The sequence below is a fragment of the Hyperolius riggenbachi genome, chromosome 11 (assembly GCF_040937935.1).
Source record: "Hyperolius riggenbachi isolate aHypRig1 chromosome 11, aHypRig1.pri, whole genome shotgun sequence".
Taxonomy (NCBI): Eukaryota; Metazoa; Chordata; class Amphibia; order Anura; family Hyperoliidae; genus Hyperolius; species Hyperolius riggenbachi.
This window is the reverse complement of record NC_090656.1, coordinates 122,641,026-122,665,947: the sequence shown is the minus strand read 5'-3', so window position 1 is coordinate 122,665,947 and position 24,922 is coordinate 122,641,026. Positions and strand designations below refer to the sequence as shown.

General features: G+C 45.0%; 1 protein-coding gene across 1 annotated transcript in view; it reads left to right on the top strand.

Annotated features, from left to right (window-relative positions):
• The window catches only part of LOC137537872 (mucin-2-like), a 199,267-nt gene that overhangs the window by 4,741 nt on the left and 169,604 nt on the right, over window positions 1–24,922 (top strand). Inside the window, exons 2-4 of the mRNA XM_068259819.1 lie at window positions 12,849–13,086; window positions 13,474–13,591; window positions 19,165–19,321. Coding sequence (XP_068115920.1) covers window positions 12,849–13,086; window positions 13,474–13,591; window positions 19,165–19,321 — 513 coding nt within the window. The remainder of the gene's footprint in view (window positions 1–12,848; window positions 13,087–13,473; window positions 13,592–19,164; window positions 19,322–24,922) is intronic.

The following is a 24,922-nucleotide window of genomic DNA, read 5'->3' as shown; positions in this document are numbered from 1 at the left end:
TTACAAAATATCACATTCTTGTATATAAGTGAAAGGCATCATGGAATATTAATTGAGTAGGTGGGTATTATGACATCACAAGGGGTCTAAGCCAATAGTCGGTTCTGGGGGATGGCTAAGATGAGGTCACATTTAACTCTTTCCTAGTCAGTATTAAAGGGCCCGATGGGCCAACGGAGCGCATTCTTATTCCTGCTTTCATGCTCTCTATCTGCTGACTGGAACCCCTAATTATTTCCTTTCTTTATGTAATCTGATATAATGTATGCTGTACATAGTTAGTCTAGATGTAACGTAGGATAGACATAAGAGGACCTGATTATCTTCAGCAGAAAGGTAATCACGCAGCTGTAACGCAAGGCAAGAATCTGCTTGGCTAAGATATGACAAACTGTATCTGTATATCTGTTTCCTGAATAAATAACTTGTACTTTGAAGAAGCCTGAGAACGGTCTATCTCCAATAATGCTTGCTGTGTGAGCGTCAAGTTATCTCACAGTCTGTGAGGTGCAACTCTACGAAGTTGCTGGTGTCGAAGCAAATAGGTGATTTATAACAGTGGTGCCGTTAAACCCTTCACTGTCTAGCGAAACAGGCAGACAGGGGCCAGGGGCCGAAGTTTTCAAGACATTCCACAGCGAAACAAGCGGAGTAGACGCGGACTGGAAAGCTTATCAAGCTGATAAGTGGTGTGCGTGAGCCAGCACACGGGCTGCAGTTCGAGGAAATCAGCGTCGAAACTCTTGGACGTTAAAATTAAGCTGCAAGTGCACATGCAGTTAACAGACTAAACAGGATCGCAGGTGGCTGGAGCGCTCGAGGCCGGCTAGCAACTGCCACGGGAAAAAACGATACACTGAGCGGAGAGGGGGGGGGGGGGGCACGCTCAGGAGCTCCAGGTGTGTCCTATCAGAAGTTTCGTGGGGAAGTTGCTACGACTGATCGATTTGGCAATTGAATAGAAGTCTGGAACAAGGCAAGTATGGTTTACGTTGTTATATTGCATTGTCTTTATTGTATTTGGAGTTGTACAAAGAGTTGATAATGCATTCTGTGTTATGTGCAGCTGCTATGTTAGGTTGGAGGCTGCGTACTTCTTCCCCCTCCCGTGCGTGGTGGGAAGGGGGGGTCGGTTGTAGCTCCGGTGTAAAGCGTACATAGTGCTGTCTTCAGAGTTCAGGTGCTTTAATGTGCGGGTGAGGATTTCTTATGATTTAATGTTCCTGTGTTGCATGTTACGGCTTACATAGTGGTTATATCCACATTTGTCACAGGCATGTTTTCTTTCGCTGGTCAGATTTTGATTGGGTTTTTTTTTTCTTTTTTTTTGTCTCTCTCTCTCTCACTTCACAGAGAAGGTCTGGGAAGTATGCCAGATGTGTGTGAAGTGTCCCCCGCAGCAGAGATAAGTCGGCAGGTGGACAGGAGGGAGTGTAGCGAAGTGTAGCGGTAGTTGTTGAGAGAGAGCCTAGAGAAAAGCAAGTTGGTTCCAGTTAGTGCTAAATGTTAAAATGTTTTTTTTTTAATGTCTGCATAAGTTTATGTTGTTTTCACGGATCGTGGAGCGTGTTGGGCCAGCTACGGCTGATGGATGTCCATCTCAGAATAAGTTTGTAACTGGGATGGTAACAGTTAAGGTGTTGTTTAGAGTTATACAGCATTGGTTTTTGTGTGAGAAGAGGACACAGCACGCTCTAGTAGTTCTGAGTTATGTCTGAGATAAGCGGAATGCTGATTTTCTGCAATGTGTAATTATACTATATGTAACTAGGCATAAAATGTTTGTTCTGTTAGATTTTTTTCTTCCTAATGTGCATAGGATTAAGAGGTTGCTATGGGAAATTGCATAGCAGCCATCTTAGCTGGCAGTCCAGGACTCAAAATGGCGGCATTGGGGAGGGCCCGCCCCCCCCCACGAGTCATGGCCCCCACACGTCATGGCAGGGGGGGAGGAGGGGCTGGGGGATCCACGTCACGTCAGGCTGTGTGCTCACAGCATCGGGCAGAGCAGCTGAGAGGAAGGGATGGTAGAGATAATGAGACACTCTACTGAGTATCTCGGATCCCGGAGTATTTCCCCAGAGCCTGGGTCCAGGGAAAGGAATGCCAGAATATGTGCACCAAGCAGTTGCTGTGAGACTAGCATGGTCACGGATAGGAAGTGTTTCCCAGCTAGGGGCATGGAGACACGTAGAAGTCAGATATTTCCCAGGGAGTGATTTGCAAGCGCAGAGCAGATCAGGGAAGTATCTGTACTGGGTTGCTTATGGGATTATTCCTTTAAGTGAGGCACCTTAACGGGTGGTGCAGCATGAGTTCCCAAGAGAATAAAAGGTGGGGGCAGTGCATCAGGGGGTGCCGGAGTTGGAAAAAAAGGGAGTTGACCAATCCAGGTATCCGTCACCGTGGCTGCAGAGCGGTAACGTTTTTTTCCGGTTTTTGTCGTGGACAGGGCCAGAGCTTGACTAAGAGGTTAATGCTGGGCTGGGGCTGTTTGTGCGTTTTCTCGTCCACTGATTGGTCAAATATTATTTTTCCCAGCTCCTACCAAGTGTAGCACAAAGAACAAGAACTGGCAGCAGTTCATGGGGCAATTATAAAGATGAAGGAATTGCCATTAACAGAGTGACAGTGTATCAGTACAGTGTTTGCCATATGACTACCTACCAAGTGGGCATTCAGGGATCTACATACAGGCATTTGACGCTGGAATGCTTAGTCCTGCACCCTGTGTAGTTTAAGTGCAAAGTGCTCCTTCCTACAGGGAGGCCGACATTTTTTTTGTAGTCTGGGGGTAGTAGCATGGCAAACAATGGTCAGAGGGTACAACACACAGGACTTCTAGTAGAGCTGGTATCGCAATTGTGTTCTAGGTAAGTAAAGGCGAAAATGAGCAAGAGCATTGCAGGCTCACCTGCAAAGCAGCAACAGGGGTGTGGCATCCGTACTCTGTGCATACGACGGCCGCGTATGTACAGAAGGGGGGGATGTGGAGAGAGCTTGCAATGAGGTGAGAGCTTCCAAAGGTGAAGTCAGCGGGAGCATATTTTAAACAGGTAAATACTTAGGATAGTACTTAGGTAGGGGAGAGAAGTTTAAAGGATACCACAACTGAAATGTGACATAATGAGATAGACATGTGTATGTACAGTGCCTAGCACACAGATAACTATGCTGTGTTCCTTTTTTTCTTTCTCTGCCTGAAAGAGTTAAATATCAGGTATGTAAGTGGCTGACTCAGTCCTGACTCAGACAGGAAGTGACTACAGTGTGACCCTCACTGATAAGAAATTCCCCTTTTTTACCTCTTTCTTGCTCTCAGAAGCCATTTTCTACTAGGAAAGTGTTTTATAGTTGGAATTTCTTATCAGTGAGGGTCACACTGTAGTCACTTCCTGTCTGAGACAGGACTGAGTCAGCCACTTACATACCTGATATTTAACTCTTTCAGGCAGAGAAAGAAAAAAAGGAACACAGCATAGTTATCTGTGTGCTAGGCACTGTACATACACATGTCTATCTCATTATGTCACATTTCATTTGTGGTATCCTTTAACTCCAATCTACCAAAAAGAGTTCATGAGAACCATAAAGCAACGAGATCAATTACGGTATATATTGATCAATTTAAAGTATACAGAGTACAAGCCGCAGGGCGAAACACAAATCATTAATAAGAATTGATTTGTTTGTATTTTGATTTCAGGAGTTTGGCAATATGGAAGCAAGAGAGCTGAGGTGCTGGCAGCCGAGACAGAGATGTCAGTCGGATAAGCGAAAGGTTCCAGATGCCAATCCGAGTTTGGAGAACAGCGAGATTCCTGAGATCGGAAAGAGACTAAAAAAACTGACTGAGCAAAGCATAATGCAAATTGCTAATGTTTTTCTTTCCCAAGGAGGTGCTTTTATAATGAAGAGTACCGTGCTGATGGTGATCCTAGGCTGCCATTTCGTCCTAGAACGAAGAGAGGACATTCTCATGAACAATAAGGGGTTAATGAGAACACAAGGCCCAAGCATGTTCATGTTTGGAGACAAAAGTACTGATCCTCTTCCACTTCCTTCTGATTGGCACGTGGGGTCCAAGCAGAGAAGGAGGAATAGATCACAAGTGCCAGGTGCAAACAAATTTCATGGCACAATGTGGGTGAAAGGTCTGAAGGGTCAGGTGTGCTGGAAGTTTGAATTGAATGGCAGTGTAAATCTGCTATTGAATGTCACACTCCCAGAATCAATGCACCAATCCAAAGTTTTGTTAAAAGGTACATTGCAGTACAGTGGGTACATGCAACAGGTGGAGTGTGTGATTCAGGGGTACCTTGTCTTGGTTATCCAGAGTGAGATGGTTCCAGATTGGAGAGGAACGAGCAGGAGGGGTCAGTTCTCCTACAGAAGAGACGCAGGGGACAACATCACACTCTGGGGTTACCAACAGAGGGTGTCTCTGAAACAACTATACACACGTAAAGGCTGGAAAGCCGAGGGTGTGTGGTTCTCGAAACAAGAAGTAAAAATCGAGATCAAGCCACATTTCCAGGTGACAAAGAGGGTGGGGAAAGCAATCCCGAGGGAGGGAAAGCCAACACAGGGAGCCCCATTCACACTACATGGGTCACAACAGGGGACAATATTACACAGTCCATATGAAGCCACTTATCCTCATGCTAGTTGGGTAAGTGAAGAGGTACTCTTAATTGAAAGATTGCAGAGAGTACAGTCTCCCCGACCTCAGGTATGCATTTTGCCTCAGGACATAAAGGGGGAAGAGGTCCAATCAGGACAGTTGGGGACATATTTTGGTCAGGGAGAGGCTAAAAGATCCTGTACAACTGAGATTGGACAAGGAGAGGTTTATCGATTTTTCTGGAGAAGGATCTTTTGCATGGAAGCTTCGAGATGTTTGGGTGAACAAATGGAAAGGGTGCAACACTTCTTTAGGCACCGCCACTTCCTTAGTTCCCACCTAAACACATGTCTTACACCGTGACCTGAGAGGTCAACATTTTTTGGTGCTAGACGGGGAGGTGAAACAAGGAGAGTTGTCCTCATACAGGCAATTCTCACAGAGGTACCTGTGTTTGCCGGCGCAAGTCAAATTTAGTGAAGAAGCCTGCTGGCTCAATAACACAGAATGCGAGGCTACCATTCAAAAGATCCGCTCTGAAGCCAAACCAATAGTTCCGGTGGCTGAAGGAAAGGTTTGTTTTTTTAACATAATGTCTAATTACACATTCAAGGTACATTTTCATAATTGTTCCGATAAGGTGGATCTTTCAAGGGGAACATATTGTGTGAGCGGAGATCCCATATGGATCAAGTCATCCAAGTTTGATGACGTTATTCCTCAAATTGTTAAGAGAACTCTAAAGTTCAAAGTTTTACGGGAAGTTCCCATCCTGAAAGATAACACGACATGGGACAAATGGGAACAGGTTTTGACCCAAGACGACCACACTTTGTTACAACGGTTAAACAAACAGGACACTAAGTTAGAGGTAAGATTTCACCATGATACAGATGATCTTAACGGGGTAGAACACAAATATAAGCAGGTGAGTTCCAGTCTGACCTGGTGGAAAAGGTTTCCGGCAATATTCCAGGGACACTCGGACGAGGCCTCTGCAGTTCAAAATTTCTTCCTACACCCACTGGTCGTTGTGACGGGGATGACAACTTTGGGCATCAATATCCAGGTGAGGTTGGGTGTTAAATTAGGCAAAACAAATGAACCTGGTCAAGAGATTGGTGCCTCATAAACAATCTCATGAATCAATATTTCCAAATTAAGAGATATACAGGGTTACGGGTATAGGTGTAGCAGTACCTATGATGGAGCTGATTGTATAAAGGTGTTCTTTTAGAAGGCACCTGGCACTGCTCCGTCGTGATTATTATTGTTACAGGACTTGTTGAGGCCAAGTCCTCAGTTTTCCACCACAGATGTCTACTGTGGAACTGAACTCGCTCACAGAAGAAACCAACATTAACATCTCTACTTTTTTTGTAACTCTTGGATGATGTACAACGCTTCTTACGTAAAGTTAAAGGACATTGTCAATTTTTTGCAGACGTTAATGAATGTGATTTTCAGGAACTTAAAAATTGAGAGATAAATTAAAAATTGAGAGATATGTTATCAAGTTAGAATTGCATGGTCTATGGCTTATCTTTTGGTGAAGGTCCATCCTTTTGGTGCTTTATTTTCATTTCAATGTCTTGGGTAGCAAGTAATATACACCTTCTTTTCCCACTCTTTCCATGCTATATATGATGCTTGTTGTCTATTGGAGGGGCAAGTATTGTTCACCCTTTTCTATTATATATTTATGCATTTGCATGATGTGAGATGGGCTTTGGGGAAGTAGATTAGCTAGCCCTGCGATATGCATTGTGACCATTAGTGGCGTTGCGGTTCTGGGGGGGTCGGATACATCAGGGATTCACAAACATGTTTTTCCTTAAGAGTTAATTTTTCAGCATGGGCGCATAGGTTCTGCTGTATGTTGCTAGTTTATTATCCATGCGTATGTTTGTATGCATTCATGCATACTTTTTGATGCGTCCCTTGCGTATCTATATTCGGTCCATGTGTACTTTTGTATGCATCACTACACATGATGTAACTTCCGCCCAGCATGCTTTGTGGCTGGATTTCTGGTGGTCTGACCCTCCCTGATCCGGTTTTCCCTTATTTGGTCATATTTTACATTGATTGGCTCTTGAGTTCTTGAGTCAAGCCCCTATGGGTGGAGTTAGGGATATCTGTGTTGTCCATCTTAGTTGCCATTCTCCTCCAGCTCCTGCCATGTGCGGTTCCTGTATTTGAATATTGGATGAGTAAGTAGTTTGTGGTCTTTAATTTATCAATTGCTTAGATAGTGATTGTATTATGATATATCTATGAGACTGTATTGAGCCCGTGATTTTTATAGAGTAGTTTATTCGCTGTGGCCATTATATTTCATCTTATCTATTTTATTTTTGATGCCTGCTCTATCCATTTTTTCAGAGCATTTAATTAACGCCTGCTATTTTCCATAGTTACTGATTGGTCACTTTAAGTGTTTTACTTGCTGGTTTTTTAATTAGCTTAGTGATAGAGTGTATATATACTTATCATTTTATAGGTGGTCATACCTGGCTTCATATTGTCCAGATTTTTTTTTAAGAACAAGTGTTAACTATACAGGTACCCCTTTTTCAGTCTTGAGTTTGCCATTTTTGTTGGTGGCATCTGTTGCTTATTACTTTCTTAAGGGTTCCTAGTATCCTTTTTTCTTTCCTTGTTTCTTTCTTTACTTTAACAACCTTGTCACAACAGCGGTACTGTATATTATTACTCTCTATTTTTGCACATTTTATTTTCTTTGCACCAGCTCATATTATGCTTCACTCTTTGGTTGCATCTTATCACCACATGGTCCTATTGGCTTTATATTTTTTGGTTTTAGATTTATCTTTACATGTGGAGGCCTGATGAAGGGTCTATCCCGAAACAAGTCGACGTTGTCGCCTCAATATTTACATTTGCACTAATCTTGATGTTAATCACTGCTGTATGTTTGCCAACTTTTCCTATAGAAAATGTTCCTTGAAGGATACTTTTTATGAATATTTTTGCACAAGTGTTGTCTTCAATAAAGATTTATTGTATTTTTATATATATATTTTTCAAGTTTCTTCAATGTTCTTGATATACATATGCTTGTATTGGAATAAACTGCTCCGTCGTGTAACAGACAAACAAGTTTCACTTTTCTGTGAGTGATCATGCAAGTTTGTGAGTGATACACAAGTGACGCAAATGCTGAGAATGTGGTGTAGAGGGACTTAGAAGTAGGGCATTCCCAGATAGCCTGGTAACAGGAAGACCAAGAGGGATTATCCCCGGGATAACCGCCTAGAGCAGAGAAGTTGTGTGAGCACGAGCATCGAAAAGTGAAACATACAGAAAAGAAACCAGGTACTGTTGGGTTCAGAAGCTGGGTTCAGAAGCTGGGATCTGCGGATCAAGCCATTTTAGGGAGGATTGTTATAATTTAAGTAGACCTCAGTTATTTGGACTGAGTTTTAGGTAAAAGGCTTGTTCGTAGAGTATACCTTTAAATAGAGGTTTCGTGATGCAGGCAGAAGCATCTCAGTGTCTGCTTGAAGCACATGATACAAGCAGATACTGAGAACCTGTTCCTGAAGGAAGGCCACAGGCCTACACTGCCCCCAGACAAAGGGACTACGAGAACAATCAACATAGGCCATATTTACAAAATATCACATTCTTGTATATAAGTGAAAGAAATCATGGAATATTAATCGAGTAGGTGGGTATTTTGACATCACGAGGGGTCTAAGCCAATAGTCGGTTCTGGGGAATGCTAAGATGAGGTCACATTTAACTCTTTCCTAGTCAGTATTAAAGGGCCGGATGGGCCAACGGAGCGCATTCTTATTTCTACTTTCGCTCTCTCCCTCTGCTGACTGGAACCCCTAATTATTTCCTTTATTTATGTAATCTGATATACTGTATGCTGTACATAGTTAGTCTAGATGTAACCTTCAGCAGGAAGGTAATCACGCAGCTGTAACACAAGGCAAGAATCTGCTTGGCTAAGATATGACGAACTGTATCTGTATATCTGTTTCCTGAATAAATAACTTGTACTTTGAAGAAGCCTGAGAACGGTCTATCTCCAATAATGCTTGCTGTGTGAGAGTCAAGTTATCTTACAGTCTGTGAGGTGCAACTCTACGAAGTTGCTGGTGTCGAAGCAAATAGGTGATTTATAACACTGGACATTTGGCTGAAATAAAGAGCTTTCATTTATATTTTAACACTAAAAGACTTGCTGGCAGGAATGTTGTAAACCTTCTATGGTATGTTTCCTACTATCAATCAAGCTAAACCATCACACGTTCCCACCAGTAATACAGTATCTATCTATCTATCTGTCTATCTATACATTTATCTATACATTTATCTATGTGTCATAAGTAATGATAGCTTATTCGTATTGCAATAATAAATTATATAGGTACATGGCTGAAATACCTAAGTTGCCCGGTCCATGAAGTCTGTTTTTTCCCTTGCAGCACAAGTGTTGAGAGATCATCATGTAGATAAGCCAGAGAACCACAGTGAGATTTTTGAGCATTCGGGTGATGGGCCCACGTTTAAAGAAGAGAAACAAAACAGTAATCCTGACTTATTTATATTATATAATAATATTTATGTTTATAGTTACATTTTTTCAATCTAAATTTTACTGACTTTTTCTTCCAGTGGTGTCTACTCAGTGAAATGTTTATGGTTAAGGGCTCTGCCTCTGACATGGGAGACCAGGGTTCGAATCTCGGCTCTGCCTGTTCAGTAAGCCAGCACCTATTCAGTAGGAGACCTTAGGCAAGTCTCCCTAACACTGCTACTGCCTATATAGCGCGTCCTAGTGGCTGCAGCTCTGGCGCTTTGAGTCCGCAAGGAGAAAAGCGCGATATAAATGTTCTGTGTTTGTTTGTTTGTTTGTTTGAAACTTATAATTATAAAAAAATCCTGAAAATAAAAAATTATCAAATCATCACCATTTAAAAAAATGCAAAAAAACTAAATAATGAGGCTAGGTTAACAGTGGTCAGTTAAATAACTCACGCATTATAATGATTGTAAATTGCAATGGAGACTGGACATAGACTTTAATACAAATCCTGCATGCAACAGGTTAGAATAAAGTGATCCATTGCTGTGAACAGGCCCATAGAATTGTATGGGTAAAGAGTTGACACGCTGAATTATTCTGAAATGCAACTGGATGGCTTTTTCTTTAAATTTTGAAGTTTGATACAAATCATCCATGGCACTATATAGTATCACTGTTTGGCTCAGTTTTGTTTTTTTGATGCAACTGACCACTGTGAACTTTTTCGGACCATAAGGCTCACCTAGATTTAGAGTACAAAAATCCCAAAAATAAACTGGCATGTCCATGGTGCAGGGGCGTCTTGTGGATCTTCTCCCCCCAATTATTCTGTCCCTTTGTACCTCATGTCCCCCTAGTACTTCTTGTGTCCCATGTGCCCTCCTCTTAGTTAGAGGTGGGGAACCAGCAAAGCTGGTGAATGCAAAGACTGAAGGAGGTTGCTAGATAGTGACCCTGGAGATAACCCAGGGTGGGGGTTGGCAGACAAGCGCAGTGCAATGTTTAGCTTGTGAGCGTTGTTTCTGTGTATATATGGTAAGAGGAATATCTGGCTATCTATCTATCTACAGTGGGTTGCAAAAGTATTTGGCCCCCTTGAAGTTTTCCACATTTTGTCACATTACTGCCACAAACATGCATCAATTTTATTGGAATTCCACGTGAAAGACCAATACAAAGTGGTGTACATGTGAGAAGTGGATCGAAAATCATACATCATTCCAAACATTTTTTACAAATAAATAACTGCAAAGTGGGGTGTGCGTAATTATTCGGCCCTTTGAGTCAATACTTTGTAGAACCACCTTTTGCTGCAATTACAGCTGCCAGTCTTTTAGGGTGTGTCTCTACCAGCTTTGCACATCTAGAGACTGAAATCCTTGCCCATTCTTCTTTGCAAAACAGCTCCAGCTCAGTCAGATTACATGGACAGCGTTTGTGAACAGCAGTTTTCAGATCTTGCCACATATTCTCGATTGGATTTAGATCTGGACTTTAACTGGGCCATTCTAACACATAGATATGTTTTGTTTTAAACCATTCCATTGTTGCCCTGGCTTTATGTTTAGGGTCATTGTCCTGCTGGAAGGTGAACATCCGCCTCAGTCTCAAGTCTTTTGCAGTCTCCAAGAGGTTTTCTTCCAAGTTTGTCCTGTATTTGGCTATAATCCATCTTCCCATCAACTCTGACCAGCTTCCCTGTCCCTGCTGAAGAGATGAACCCCCCGAGCATGATACTGCCACCACCATATTTGACAGTGGGGATGGTGTGTTCAGAGTGATGTTCAGTGTTAGTTTTCCGCCACACATAACGTTTTGCATTTTGCCCAAAAAGTTCCATTTTGGTCTCATCTGACCAGAGCACCGTCTTCCACATGGTTGCTGTGTCCCCCACATGGCTTGTGGCAAACTGCAAACGGGACTTCTTATGCTTTCTGTTAACAATGCCTTTCTTCTTGCCACTCTTCCATAGAGGCCAACTTTGTACAGTGCATGACTAATAGTTGTCCTATGGACAGAGTCTCCCACCTGAGCTGAAGATCTCTGCAGCTCGTACAGAGTCACCATGGGACTCTTGACTGCATTTCTGATCAGCGCTCTCCTTGTTTGGCCTGTGAGTTTAGGTGGACGGCCTTGTCTTGGTAGGTTTACAGTTGTGCCATTCTCCTTCCATTTCTGAATGATCGCTTGAACAGTGCTCCGTGGGATGTTCAAGGCTTTTTGTAGCCTAAGCCTGCTTTAAATTTCTCAATAAATTGATCCCTGACCTGTCTTGTGTGTTCTTTGGACTTCACGGTGTTGTTGCACCCAATATTCTCTTAGACAACCTCTGAGGCCCTCACAGAGCAGCATTTGTACTGACATTAGATTACACACAGGTGCACTCTATTTAGTCATTAGCACTCATCAGGCAATGTCTATAAGCAACTGACTGCACTCAGATCAAAGGGGGCCGAATAATTATGCACACACCACTTTGCAGTTATTTAATTTGTAAAAAATGTTTGGAATCATGTATGATTTTCGTTCCACTTCTCATGTGTACACCACTTTGTGTTGGTCTTTCATGCGGAATTCCAATAAAATTGATTCCTGTTTCTGGCAGTAATGTGACAAAATGTGGAAAACTTCAAGGGGGCCGAATAATTTTGCAACCCACTGTATACATTTATCTATACATTTATCTAAGTGTCATAAGTAATGATAGCTTATTCTTATTGCAATTATAAATTATATAGGTATGGCTGAAATACCTAAATTGCCCCGGTCCACGAAGTCTGTTTTTTCCTTGCAGCACAAGTGTTGAGAGATCATCATGTAGATAATCCTGAGATCCACAATGAGATTTTTGAGCATTCAGGTGACGGGACCATGTTAAAAGAGGAGAAACAAAACAGTAAGCCTGACTTATTTATATTATATAATAATGTTTATGTTTATAGTTAATTTTTTTCAATCTACAGTATATTTTACTGGCTTTTTCTTCCAGTGGTGTCTACTCAGTGTAACTTATAATTATAAAAAAAAAAAATCATGAAAAAAAATTATCAAATCATCACCACTTAAAAAAATGCAAAAAACTAAATAATGAGGCTAGGTTAACAGTGATCAGTTAAATAACACATGCATTATAATGATTGTAAACTGCAAGACAGGACAACGGCAGCAATCTCATTTCTGCTTTGAATTTGGGAAAGCTGACACGTACCCTGCATGGCGCATGTGCTGAATCTAGTCATTTAAAGATTTGTGTCAAAGTACTCCGGCTTAGAGGACATCTTGAAGCAGGCCAGGAAGTTGTGTGGGCATTTCAGGCGGTCTTACACAGCCATGGCACCCTTTGCCGAGATTCAGCGGAGAAACAAGTTGCCGGTGAGACGCCTCATTTGCGATAGCACAACTCGCTGGAATTCGACCCTCCTTATGTTCTTTCGCCTGCTAGAACAGGAGAAAGCCGTCACCCAGTACCTCTACAATATCAGTAGAAGGACACAATCTGGGGAGATGGTGATGTTCTGGCCCAACAACTGGACACTCATGCGAAATGCATGCAGGCTCATGTGGCCGTTTGAGGAGGTGACCAACCTGGTGAGTTGCAGTCAAAGGCACCATCAGTGACTTGATCCTATACGCTTACTTCCTGGAGTGTGCCGTGCATAGAGTGGTGGATCAAGCCGTGGAGGAGCGTGAAGAGGAAAAGTTATGGAAGGAACAGTTGTGGGAGCAATTTTCATCAAAACCAGATGGTTCCTCAACACCTGCGGCAGCACAGAAGGGGGAGGAGGAGGAAGAGTTGTGTGGGGCAAAGGAGTCAGATTCGGATGATGAAGAAGGTGTTTCTTTGGAGGAGAAGGAGGAGGCGGTGGCAGAAGAACAACCGCAGCAGGCGTCGCAGGAGGTTTGTGCTGCTCAACGTTCCCATGGTATTGTTCGTGGCTGGGGGGAGGAGAAGGACTTACTTGACGTCACTGAGGAAGAGCAAGAGGAGATGGATAGTACGTCTGCATTCAACTTTGTTGGTGTCTTTCATGGTGTCCAGCCTGTTGAGGGACCCCCGTATATAAAAACTCAAGGGGAATGAGCTGTACTGGGTGACCACGCTACTAGACCCTCGGTTTAGGCACAAAGTGGCGGACACATTACCAACTCACCAGAAGGCAGAAAGGATGCAGCACTTGCAGAACAAGCTGGCAACTATGCTTTACAGTGCGTTTAAGGGTGCTGTCACAGCACAACGGAAGAAAGGTGTACCACTGCCAGTAATCCTTCTCCCATGTCCATGCAGGCAAGGACAGGACGCTTCAGTGATCTCATGGTGATGTCAGACATGCGGACATTCTTTAGTCCAACCTTAGCTGAAGCCTTAGCGCTTTCAGATCCACCCTCCAGCAACGCCTGGACCGGCATGTAGCCGACTACCTGGCCTTAAGTGTGGATGTAGACACTGTGAACAGCGATGAACCCTTGGACTACTGGGTGTGCATGCTTGACCTGTGGCCAGAGCTGTCCCAATTTGCCATCCAACTTCTGTCTTGCCCTGCCTCAAGCGTCCTATCAGAAAGGACCTTCAGCGCAGCTGGAGGCATTGTCACTGAGAAGAGAAGTCGCCTAACTCACAAAAGTGTTCAGTACCTGAGCTTTATCAAAATTAATGAGGCATGGATCCCGGAGGCCTACTGCCCGCCTGAAGACTAAGTCAGTCCCCAGACTCCCCACACACAGCATCTCTGCCTACACACCGTGTGACCGCCTGCCCCAAGACTAAGTCGCTCCCCACACAGCAAAAATTCCAGAATAACCGGTGAACAGGCCCTTTAATATAGCAGAGATCACCTCAAGAAAATATTTCCAGAGGGAAGGCTGGTTGAAAACTACCAACTAGCAAAAATTAAATACAACCGCCACTCAAACGATCTGTATGCAAAAATTCTGTTTATTTGTCGAAAAAAGACGTGACCCCCATCCAACTATAAAACATTATCCCCCTAAAAACAAGATGTGGGCATCAATACCTAGGAGTACTCCTGGAATCACACACACCACCCCAACACCTCATACACACTCAGATTGGTCGGCCGACCTAATGACTGATGTACAGTATATGACTAATGCTATCAGGCACTGTAATGCTACTTCATATAGGACTAACACAGTCTGAATTTATTCAGGCTCTCTATGCAGGAGCTTTCTTGACTGTAGTGATCAAAGTCTCTATGGTTGCAATGCTGTATCACTTTAGTGTGACCAATAGCTGCCAGGCTGAAACTTGATGTAGCAGACCTATCAACAGCAGCAATATACACGGTTTCTTGCGAAGTTCCACATACTTTACCGCCCTGGGATCAGCTTCCCTGTATAACTCGTATCCCTATGGCGGTCTCCGCGGCATCCCGCGGGTAGCAGGTACCTGCTGTGTGGTCTGGCTCGCTCAATGCCTCGGGGCTCACCATGCACGCGTAGGGCGTGAGTCTTGCCTTTACTCCAGGCTAAACCTCCAGCCCATCATCCCCAAGCCTCGCCCACATGTGTTATGCCCACTATCACGTGGGCTTCCTCAGTGTGATGCTGTGATGGTGGCTTGCTGGGACTTTTCAATGCAGTGTCAAGCCTGGTTCTGGTACTTCTTCCTAGTTGTGTGTTCCAGCAGTCTTTCCATGATACCGCTCTGCATATACTTTGCATCTATGTATTTATTCTCCAGCGATCTCATGGTGATGTCGGACATGCGAATATTCTTTAGTCCAATGCCTCGCGTTAGCGATTCCGGATCCACCCTCCACCAACGCCTGGACCAGCAGGTAGCCGACTACCTGGCCTTAAGTGTGGATGTAGACACTGTGAGCAGCGATGAACCCTTGGACTACAGGGTGCGCAGGCTTGACCTGTGGCCAGAGCTGTCCCAATTTGCCATCCAACTGCTGTCTTGCCCTGTCTCAAGCGTCCTGTCAGAAAGGACCTTCAGCGCAGCTGGAGGCATTGCCACTGAGAAGAGAAGTCGCCTAAGTCACAAAAGTGTTCAGTACCTCATCTTTATCAAAATGAATGAGGCATTAATCCCGGAGGGCTACTGCCCGTCCGAAGACTAAGCCAGTCCCCACACACAGCATCTCTGCCTGCATGCCGTGTGACTGCCTGCCCCAAGACTAAGTCGTTCCCCACACAGCACCGCTGCCCGCAGGCCGCTTGACTGCCTTCTCCACCACCACCAACAGGGTCCAGGACTCCAGGTGGATTCCTGAATTCTTAAGGCTGCTATACTAATTTTCTGGTACGTGTATATGCCTGCCTAATTTTTTTGGCTGCACTGAAGCTGCAACAACAAAAAAAACGGCATGTACATGTGCCAATTCCCCTTCGTGATCATTACCTTGCCACGGTGAAGGGGCTTGCTTATCACAATGAAGCAATGACCGCTGGCTATATGAGTGTCTCTTGGGGGGGGGGGGGGTTGGGCACACCCAAGATAATATGGTTGTTGCTTCATTTTGGATAGAACAAATTTGATCAGCTGAACAGTCACTGTTCTGTCATTCAGCTATCTCAGCCCGGTGACCATATGGGCTTGAAAACCGCCTTGGCCTGCACTCTCGCCATGGTGCGCACCAGTCCAGCACGGCTATCACTACACAAAAAGCTGTTTGCGGTGCATTACACAGAGAGTTTGGTGTGTCAGTGTGAAGCAGTACTCTAATTACACTCCCTGATTGAGGTATACATGTGCAAGATGTTTTAACCCTCCTGGCGGTGTTTAAAAAAAAAAATTGTTTCATGTAAAGCTACCAGAGTGGTAGCTACATGACACACCACTAGAGGGTGCATGTGTCCGCCTCCGATCCAGCCCATAGCGCTGCCTGGAACTCATTGGTTCGGGCAGCGCAGGGCTCTGGCGGGGGAGGGCCCTCTTCCGCCGCTGCATGCGGGCAATCGCCGCTGAGCGGCAGCGATCAAGCTGCACGCGCGGCTAGCAAAGTGCTAGATGCGCGTACAGCACTTTAAATGTGGCAAATCGCCCCACCGGGGGCTGAGATATCTTCCTGCGCGGCATAGCCCGAGCTCAGCTCGGGCTTACCGCCAGGAAGGTTGAAGCACTGGGCTTGAAAGCCGGCATGGCCTGCACTCTGGCCATGGTGCGCACCAGTCCAGCACGGCCGTCACTATACAAACAGCTGTTTGTAATGCGTTACACAGTGAGTTTGGTGTGTCAGTGTGAAGCAGTACTCTAATTACACTCCCTGATTGATGTATACACATGTAAGATGTTTTAAAGCACTTTAGGTCTGCAATTTAGCATTCAATGTGATTTTGGCCCTTAAAACACTGCTTTGCATCAAATCCAGGTTTTTCCCCTGGACTTTTGGTGTGTATCTCACTCCGCCATGCCCGCCTCCAGGTGTTAGACCTCTTGAAACATCTTTTCCATCACTTTTGTGGCCAGAATAAATTTTTCTAGTTTTCAAAGTTCACCTCCCCATTGAAGTCTATTGCGGTTTACGAAAGTTAGCATTAACCGAACTTTTGCCGAAAATCGGAGGCTCGGGCCATCTCCGCTGGCCAGCCATCCGCCGAGCGAATCTGTCAAAACCAGCCTTATTAGCCTGCCGACAGACTGTACACACAGGCAAACTGTCGGCAGAACGGCTGCCCCGAGGGCGGGTCTGGCGACCCGTCGTTTGTAGGAATCCGGCATGTGTACGCGCCTTTAAAGGACAACTGAAGTGAGAGGGATAGGGAGGCCCCCATATTTATTTCCTTTTAAGCAATACAGGTTGCCTGGCTTATCCTGCTTATCCTTTGCATCCAATACTCATAGCCATCGACCCTAAACAAGCATGCAGCAGATCAGCGGTTTCTAACATTATTGTCAGATCTGACAAGATTAGCTGTACGTTTGTTTCAGGTGTGATTTAGACACTTCTGCAGCCAAATAGATCAGCAGGGCTGCCAGGCAACTGGTGTTGTTTAAAAATTAATACATATGGCAGCCTCCATATTCTTCTCACTTCAGGTTTAAAGCACACCTGCAGCAAAAAAAAAAAAAAACTTATCATGAATTGTATGTGTAGTAAGGGAAATGATTAAGAACATTAGTAGCACAAAAGTGTCCCACAGTTGAGAATATTTTTATTTTCAGTTACATAGCTTTTTTTTTTCTTTTAATTACATTGTATCATTCTGTCATATTTGCAGTTTAGAAACCACACTCTGGCTCATATGCAATTCACTTTTTCTCCGGAGTTTTCTCCTAGGAGATAATTTATCATCTCCTACTTAGCATAACTTTTCAGCACTCTGCAATTGAAATGGTACCAAAAAAGAAGTGAAAAAATACTGTCGAAATGATTTTGAGTATTGCCTAGGAGAAAGCCCAGGAGAAAAAGTTAATTGCATATGAACCTTTATCTTTTAAGCTATAAAACAAAGCAGAAATAAAGACTGTTTGAACTCTCCTGCAGCAAAACCTTATCTCAAGGTGTCTCTCCTAAGTGCCTCAGAAAACAGAACTGTATTCGACCCAGTGGGTCGAAGAGCCCGAAGCTCTTTTGCATTGATAACTGAAGTTTTTTTTAACTCTTTTTGAACTGGAAATCAACACAAGACTTTTTTTCTTTGTAACTAATGTTCTATTACTTAGCTGTACTACACATACAAGTCATTATCTCAAAAGTTTATTTTCGTTTCAGGTTTGTTTTTAAATACTGTTCTGTTGACACTATTTAAGCCTGGCTGGGTTGATGATAACTTGCAGCATATAATAGAAGCAGGGGTGTTTCTAGGTTCCTGGGAGATCCGGGGCACCCCTGGGCACCAGGAGAGAATGATTGTGCGTCGTGCATAGCAAAAAATGGGCGTGGTGATGCCAGGGAAAGTGGGCATGGTCATAGGTGGGGCCAAGTGTACATGAACATTGCAGTGGCGTAACTTAAATATATTCAATAGGCAGTATTTCACATAAATAAGCCCCTCATCTGGCTTCTGTCTTGTCTTTGGCTGGCTAGCCTGTGTGCTGTACTCAGCTGGCGGTCATGCTGGGCTGTCTGGCTAGCGGTTATGCTATGCTGTGCTGGCCTGGCTGGTGGTGATGCTGTGTTGGCTTTGCTAGCAAGTGATGCTGTGCCGGCCTGGCTGACGGCGATGCTGTGCCAGCTTCGCTGGCAGTGATATTGAGCCAACCTGGCTTTGCTAGGTGATTTTCAGGGGGCTTTACTGGGCTGGGCAATTTGCTGGGGGGCATTTTGGGGGGCTTTGCTGAGCTGGGGGCTTTACGAGGCTTTGCTTGGCTGTACGCTTTGCTGGGCTGTGGGGTTTGCTTTGCTGGGGGCTGTGCTTTGCTGGGCATAGGCCCTGGGGCTTTGCTTGGCTGTAAATAGGTAGGTGCCCCCAGTATAGGTTAGATAGGTAGGTGCCTCCAGTATACATTAGATAGGTATATTCCCCCAGTATAGGTTAGATAGGTAGGTTCCCCAGTATAGGTTAGATAGGCAGTTTCTCCCAGTATAGGTTAGATAGGTAGGTGCCCCCAGTATAGGTTAGATAGGTAGGTGCCCCAGTATAGGTTAGATAGGTAGGTTCCCCCAGTATAGGTTAAATACTGTAGGTAGGTTCCCCCAGGACAGGTTAGATAGGTGGTTCCTCCAGTATAGGTTAGATAGGTAGGTGACTCCAGTGTAAGTTAGATAGATAGATGCCCCCAGTAAAGGTTAGATAGGTAGGTACCCTCTCAGTATAGGTTAGATAGATAGATGTCCCCAGTATAGGTTAGATAGGTAGGTGCACCCTGTATAGGTTAGATAGACAGATAGATAGATGCCCCCTGTATAGGTTAGGTAGGTAGCTTCCCCCAGTGTAGGTTAGATAGATAGATGCCCCTAGTATAGGTTAGATAGGAAGGTTCCCCCTGAGTAAGCAGGCGGGGCGCTGGGCAGAGCGGAGGGGGATTGGGCATGGCGTAGTTAAACTCACCTTCTGATCTCCGCAGGCAGCCTCCATCTCCTTCCGACTTCCTCCCCCGGCGTCCCTCACATTGGTAACAGCACCCCCTGTGATGTCATCACAGGGGGCGCTGTAACTAAGGCGACGGACGCCGGGGGAGGAAGTCGGAAGAAGATGGAAGCTGTGCCTGCCGAGATCGGAAGGTGAGTTTTTAACTACGCTCGGCCCGCTCCCTCTCTGCTCTGCCCAGTGCCTTTCTTCAGCTCAGTGTGATCCGGGGCACCATGGCAACAGGTTCGTGGGCAGTGCCCCGGATCAAAGGCCCTAGCGATGCTGCTGAATAGAACATTGTTTGCTGTAGGCTTAAAATCCACAGGCAGATTTTTTTTTTAACTGCAACTAAAAAAATGCAGTTTGTTTCAGTTTTCTGTTGCATGTTAGACACATATTCATATTATTCTAATTTAAATGAGTGATATTTAAGTATTTTGTGCCAATGGTGCAACCCAGCAACTCACAACATTGTATCAACTTTCATTTCAACTTCACCTGGAAACTAGGAGGATACAGACAGTAAACCATGTCACCTTCCATTTTTTCACCTTCATACTTCAATCCACTTCAGCACATACCAATAAGCAAGAATCAAAATGGGTCTTTGCTCATTCCTTTGCATACCATACTACCCCATCACAACTTTTATTTGTATATCCTCCAGTAACCACAAATATTGATCTGCCAATCCTTTGTGGCATCACATAATGTAAAGGTCATTATTTAATAATAGAAGTATCTTTCAATCTGTTAATAACTAATATCTAACAAGAGCATTTTCCTAATTTTTTTTACAAGCACCTGCAATAGCGGCTGGAATACAGTCACCTGTTAAACTTCCATTGAGCGGTGAGTTTTAATAAATAATAAGCTGCACAATTTTTCAAAAAAATTTTTTTTATAAAATGTTGTAGTACATTCATATTATGCAGAATGTACAGAGCATAATATTATGGCAAATATACTTAACAAACAGGATACATATATACTAAGTTGGACCAAGGGCTTGCAGAACCCAGTACAGGTTAAATTTATATATTCACTGCTGATTCTTTCATGCCACTTTACCCATTGTGATCGCAGGGGAGATAATAGATGGTTTCTCCATTAAAATGAATGACGCATGCAGTACTCGCCAGTAAGTAGGGGCTGCAGTTATTTTGGATAGTTTCTTTGGAGGGCTCAGACTCAATTTTTTTCATAAGTAGACTGTCAGGATCTCTCCTGTAGCATGTTCTGTCGGTTGCAGTGGAACTGCAACCGGGCAGTTCTGACTTATCTGCTTGCATTTGGGTGCGCATTCGCAATAAGTCTCATTGTCATTTGCAATCACTCTGCAGTTCAGAGCAGTTCAGGATGCTGTCCCGATTACTCCTATTGCTTGCTGCAGTTCAACTGCAGCCAGATAGCCCTGGATTTCCTACATGCATATTGTTGCATAATATTGCATGAATTTGTTATGAGAGTCCTTTTTCACAGTCGGCTGGAAGTTTGTGGTCAAGCTAGCTCAGGATTGAGTGATTACCTTTCAGCTGTGTGGGAATTTGCATGCCTGCATCCATTGGCTGATGTCCACATAAAAGTCTGCCCTGCATTTCAGACTCCACCCGACATAGCGTACAGCTCCCTGAGTTGTTTCTGGGTCTATGCTGTGATAGTATTGTGTATTGCCTTGTTTTGTATTTCCATGCCTGCTGGATGTTTGCTGAACCCACAGGGGGTCAGTGAAGTCCACTATCCTGCTAATTGGAGACTGCCTTCACCACGCTGGTGACTGGTAGTTATCCTTCTTGCCTTGTTCCTGAGGACGTAACTAAAGCAGCGGTTGCCATTAGTTACATTTCTACCTGTCTTGTCTATGTCAGTGTGAATGTTTACCGTCACTGGGGCAGCGACTAGATAGGCAAAGCATTCTGTCTGGCTGACTGTTGTTTGTCTTGTTACTCAGCCTGAGGATTAGTGTGGCCGCGGCGTCGCACTAAACAGCCATTGTATATTAATGTGACTTACATTACTCAATTAATGTATTTCAATGCCACTGCCAGACTGACTTAGATACGGCCTTAGCTTTACTGACCATTCTCTCGCCTAGTCCTTTGTACCGCAGCCATCTGATCTAACGTGTATGACCTTACCCTGTTACCGACTCTGATTCTGTCTAGTCCACTGTACCACTGCCATCTGATCTAACGTGTATGACCCTAGCCTGTTACCGACTACATCTGTTGTGTATTGTATCACATAGCATCTAGCATGATAGGTGGTATCGGAAGCCCAGAGCTGCAGTTGCTCTGGGCAATCTTGCTCCCTTGTTCATTACTCCTGTGGCCACCTGTGTAGCTTCTTCCATTACCCAGCTACTTAGTCTTGGGCACACGCGCTGACTTATAAAGTATAGCCCCCAAGCATTACATAGACGTAGTCTACAATACACATTCCCAGGGCCGGTTTAAGGGGCAAGCTTAATCTGTGGGGCCCTCCTACCTTCCCCCATGCCCCCCTTCCCCCAACCACTACAGGAGCCCAGCCAAGTTGTTCCCCCCCACTGCTCACAGGGGCCAGTGCAAATGTAGCTGCAGATGAATCACTCACCTGTCCTAGGGCTGCTCAGTGTCTGGGCTGTCTTCAGCCACCCTCCCTGCCTCTTTTTCATAGGCACGTGTTATGTTAAAACGTGCTGGATGGTTTAGAGTGCCTTATGCTGAACATCCTAACGCTGCTCGTGGTCCTCAGGGTGCCTCTTTTCCTCTAAGTATTCAACAGAATCCTCCAGTCAAATACTTAATCAGGCAGTTACCTCATGCAGTGACGCATGATTAAGAACTGCGGTTCTAAACCAGACGGCGAAAAGTGGGGAGGACTGAGGAGCACGCAGCGACGAAGGCTGGGTGGAGGGGGGTGCGCCGCGGTGAAAATGGGCGTGGCCTTGACATTGTAGGGGCGGAGCTAACGTAATGATGTAACAGCGAGGCATAAGAAAGCAGTGTTTACGCCATGATGTGGACAAACGAGACTTTGCATCATGGGTGTGCAGAAACTGTGTGATGCTAATAGTATACCGTAACCACAAAGCAGCAAACATAGCCATCTATGACCATTAAATAATAAATGCAGTAACAGTTACCCCGGACACCAGAAAATAAGCGCAATTGGCAACATGTCAGCCCAAAATAACCGCAATGCGGGCAACATGTCAGTATAAAATAAATGCAATGCGGGCAAACATGTCAGTATAAAATAAATGCAATGCGGGCAAACATGTCAGTACAAAATAAACGCAATGCGGGCAAACATGTCAGTAAAAAATAAACGCAATACGGGCAACATGTCAGTACAAAATAAACGCAATGCGAGCAAACATGTCAGTACAAAATAAACGCAATGCGGGCAACATGTCAGTACAAAATAAATGCAATGCGGGCAACATGTCAGTACAAAATAAATGCAATGCGGGCAAACATGTCAGTACAAATTAATAAACGCAATGCGGGCAACATGTCAGTACAAAATAAACGCAATGCGGGCAAACATTTCACCAGACAATAAACGCAATGCGGGCAAACATGTCAGTACAAAATAAACGCAATGCGGGCAAACATGTCAGTACAAAATAAATGCAATGCGGGCAACATGTCAGTACAAAATAAACGCAATGCGGCCAAACATTTCACCAGACAATAAACGCAATGCGGGCAAACATTTCACCAGAAAATTAAAGCAATGCAGGCAAACATTTCACCAGAAAAGAAACGCAATGCGGGCAAACATTTCACCAGAAAAGAAACGCAATGCGGGCAAACATTTCACCAGAAAAGAAACGCAATGCGGGCAAACATTTCACCAGAAAAGAAACGCAATGTGGGCAAACATTTCACCAGAAAAGAAACGCAATGCGGGCAAACATTTCACCAGAAAAGAAACGCAATGCGGGCAAACATTTCACCAGAAAAGAAACGCAACGCGGGCAAACATTTCATCAGAAAAGAAACGCAATGCTGGCAAACATTTCACCAGAACAGAAACGCAATGCGTGCAAACATTTCACTAGAAAAGAAACGCAATGCGGGCAAACATTTCACCTGGAAAAGAAACGCAATGCGGGCAAACATTTCACCTGGAAAAGAAACGCAATGCGGGCAAACATTTCACTAGAAAAGAAACGCAATGCGGGCAAACATTTCCCCAGAAAAGAAACGTAATGTGGGCAAACATTTCCCCAGAAAAGAAACGCAATGCGGGCAAACATTTCACCAGAAAAGAAACGTAATGTGGGCAAACATTTCACCAGACAAGAAACGCAATGCGGGCAAAGTTCACCTGGAAAAAAAGCATTTACTCACCTGGCAGAAGTCTCCGGCCTCTGGCGCGCTCCTCCCGGGACCACCTTCCCCCTGCATATCTCCCGCGCTGACAGGGCTACGGCAAGATGGCGCCCGAAGCTCTGTACTGGAGACACAAATAGTCTCCAGTACAGGGCTTCGGCAGCCATCTTGCCGTAGCCCTGCTCACCTGCCGGTGTCGGAACAGACATCGGAAGAGGAGGCTGGAGCGGGGCTGCGGGCAATGAACTGGCACGGCGTCCATAGACGCCGCTGCCAGTTCATGAGGAGAGAGTGGCCAGAGTCCCGAGGCCGGAACGTCCCGCTGCTGAAAGCGGGACGTTTCCCGGGACCTCATGCAGCCTGGGACAGCGGACCCCGAATCCGGGACGCGTCCCGGGCAATCCGGGACGTCTGGTCACTCTACCTTCCCTCCATTTTTGTTATTATTAAAACAGTTTAAGCATTTCTCCCACCTCCCCATTCACCTTTTTAATGCATGCACAGACACAGACAGCACGTCTCTCTTCCTCAGTACACTCTCCCAGGTGATCAGGGGACATCTGCAGGCTGAGCTGGCTGGTAGATAATATGCAGTGCACTGTGAGTTACACAGACTCACTGAGATGTGTCCATGCTCCTGCTGCTTCGTTGCCCCCCTGCTTGCACACATAGACATTGACAACTCACAGATCAGCTGCCGCAGGGACTTCTTACAACTTCACCTGACTGCTTAATGCCTGAGGGTGGGCAGACGAACTTTCTGAAGTATGTGTGTGTAGGTAGGCGGGGCAGCCTGCATACACTCACTGGGCTGGCTTGGGCTTCGTAGTATCTTTAGTTTAAAAAAAAAGAAAGAAACATCAGTGGGAAAAACAACTTTGCAGCACTTGGTTCAGGAGTACTTTAACCTCTCCACTTAACCCTCTGGGCGATACAATTGCATCGCCCAGGAGGGGGCGCAGCACTTTTTTTTAAATTTTTTATTTTTTAAATCATGTAACGAGCCCTGGGCTCGCTACATGATAGCCGCTGTGCAGCGGCATCCCCCCACCCACCCTTCGGCGATCAGAGTAAGCAGGAAATCCCGTTCAGAACGGGATTTCCTGCTGGGCTTCCCCAGTCGCCATGGCGACGGGGCGGGATGATGTCACCGACGTCATGGACGTCGTGACGTCAGAGGGAGTCCCGATCCACCCCTCAGCGCTGCCTGGCACTGATTGGCCAGGCTGCGCAAGGGGTCTGGGGGGGGGGCTGCGCGGCACGGCGGGTAGCGGCAGATCGGCGGCGAGCGGCGGCGATCTGAAGTTACCTGCAGCTAGCAAAGTGCTAGCTGCGTGTAACAAAAAAAAATTATGCAAATCGGCCCACCGGGGCCTGAGAAATCCTCCTGCGCGATATACCCCGAGCTCGGGATTATCGCCAGGAGGT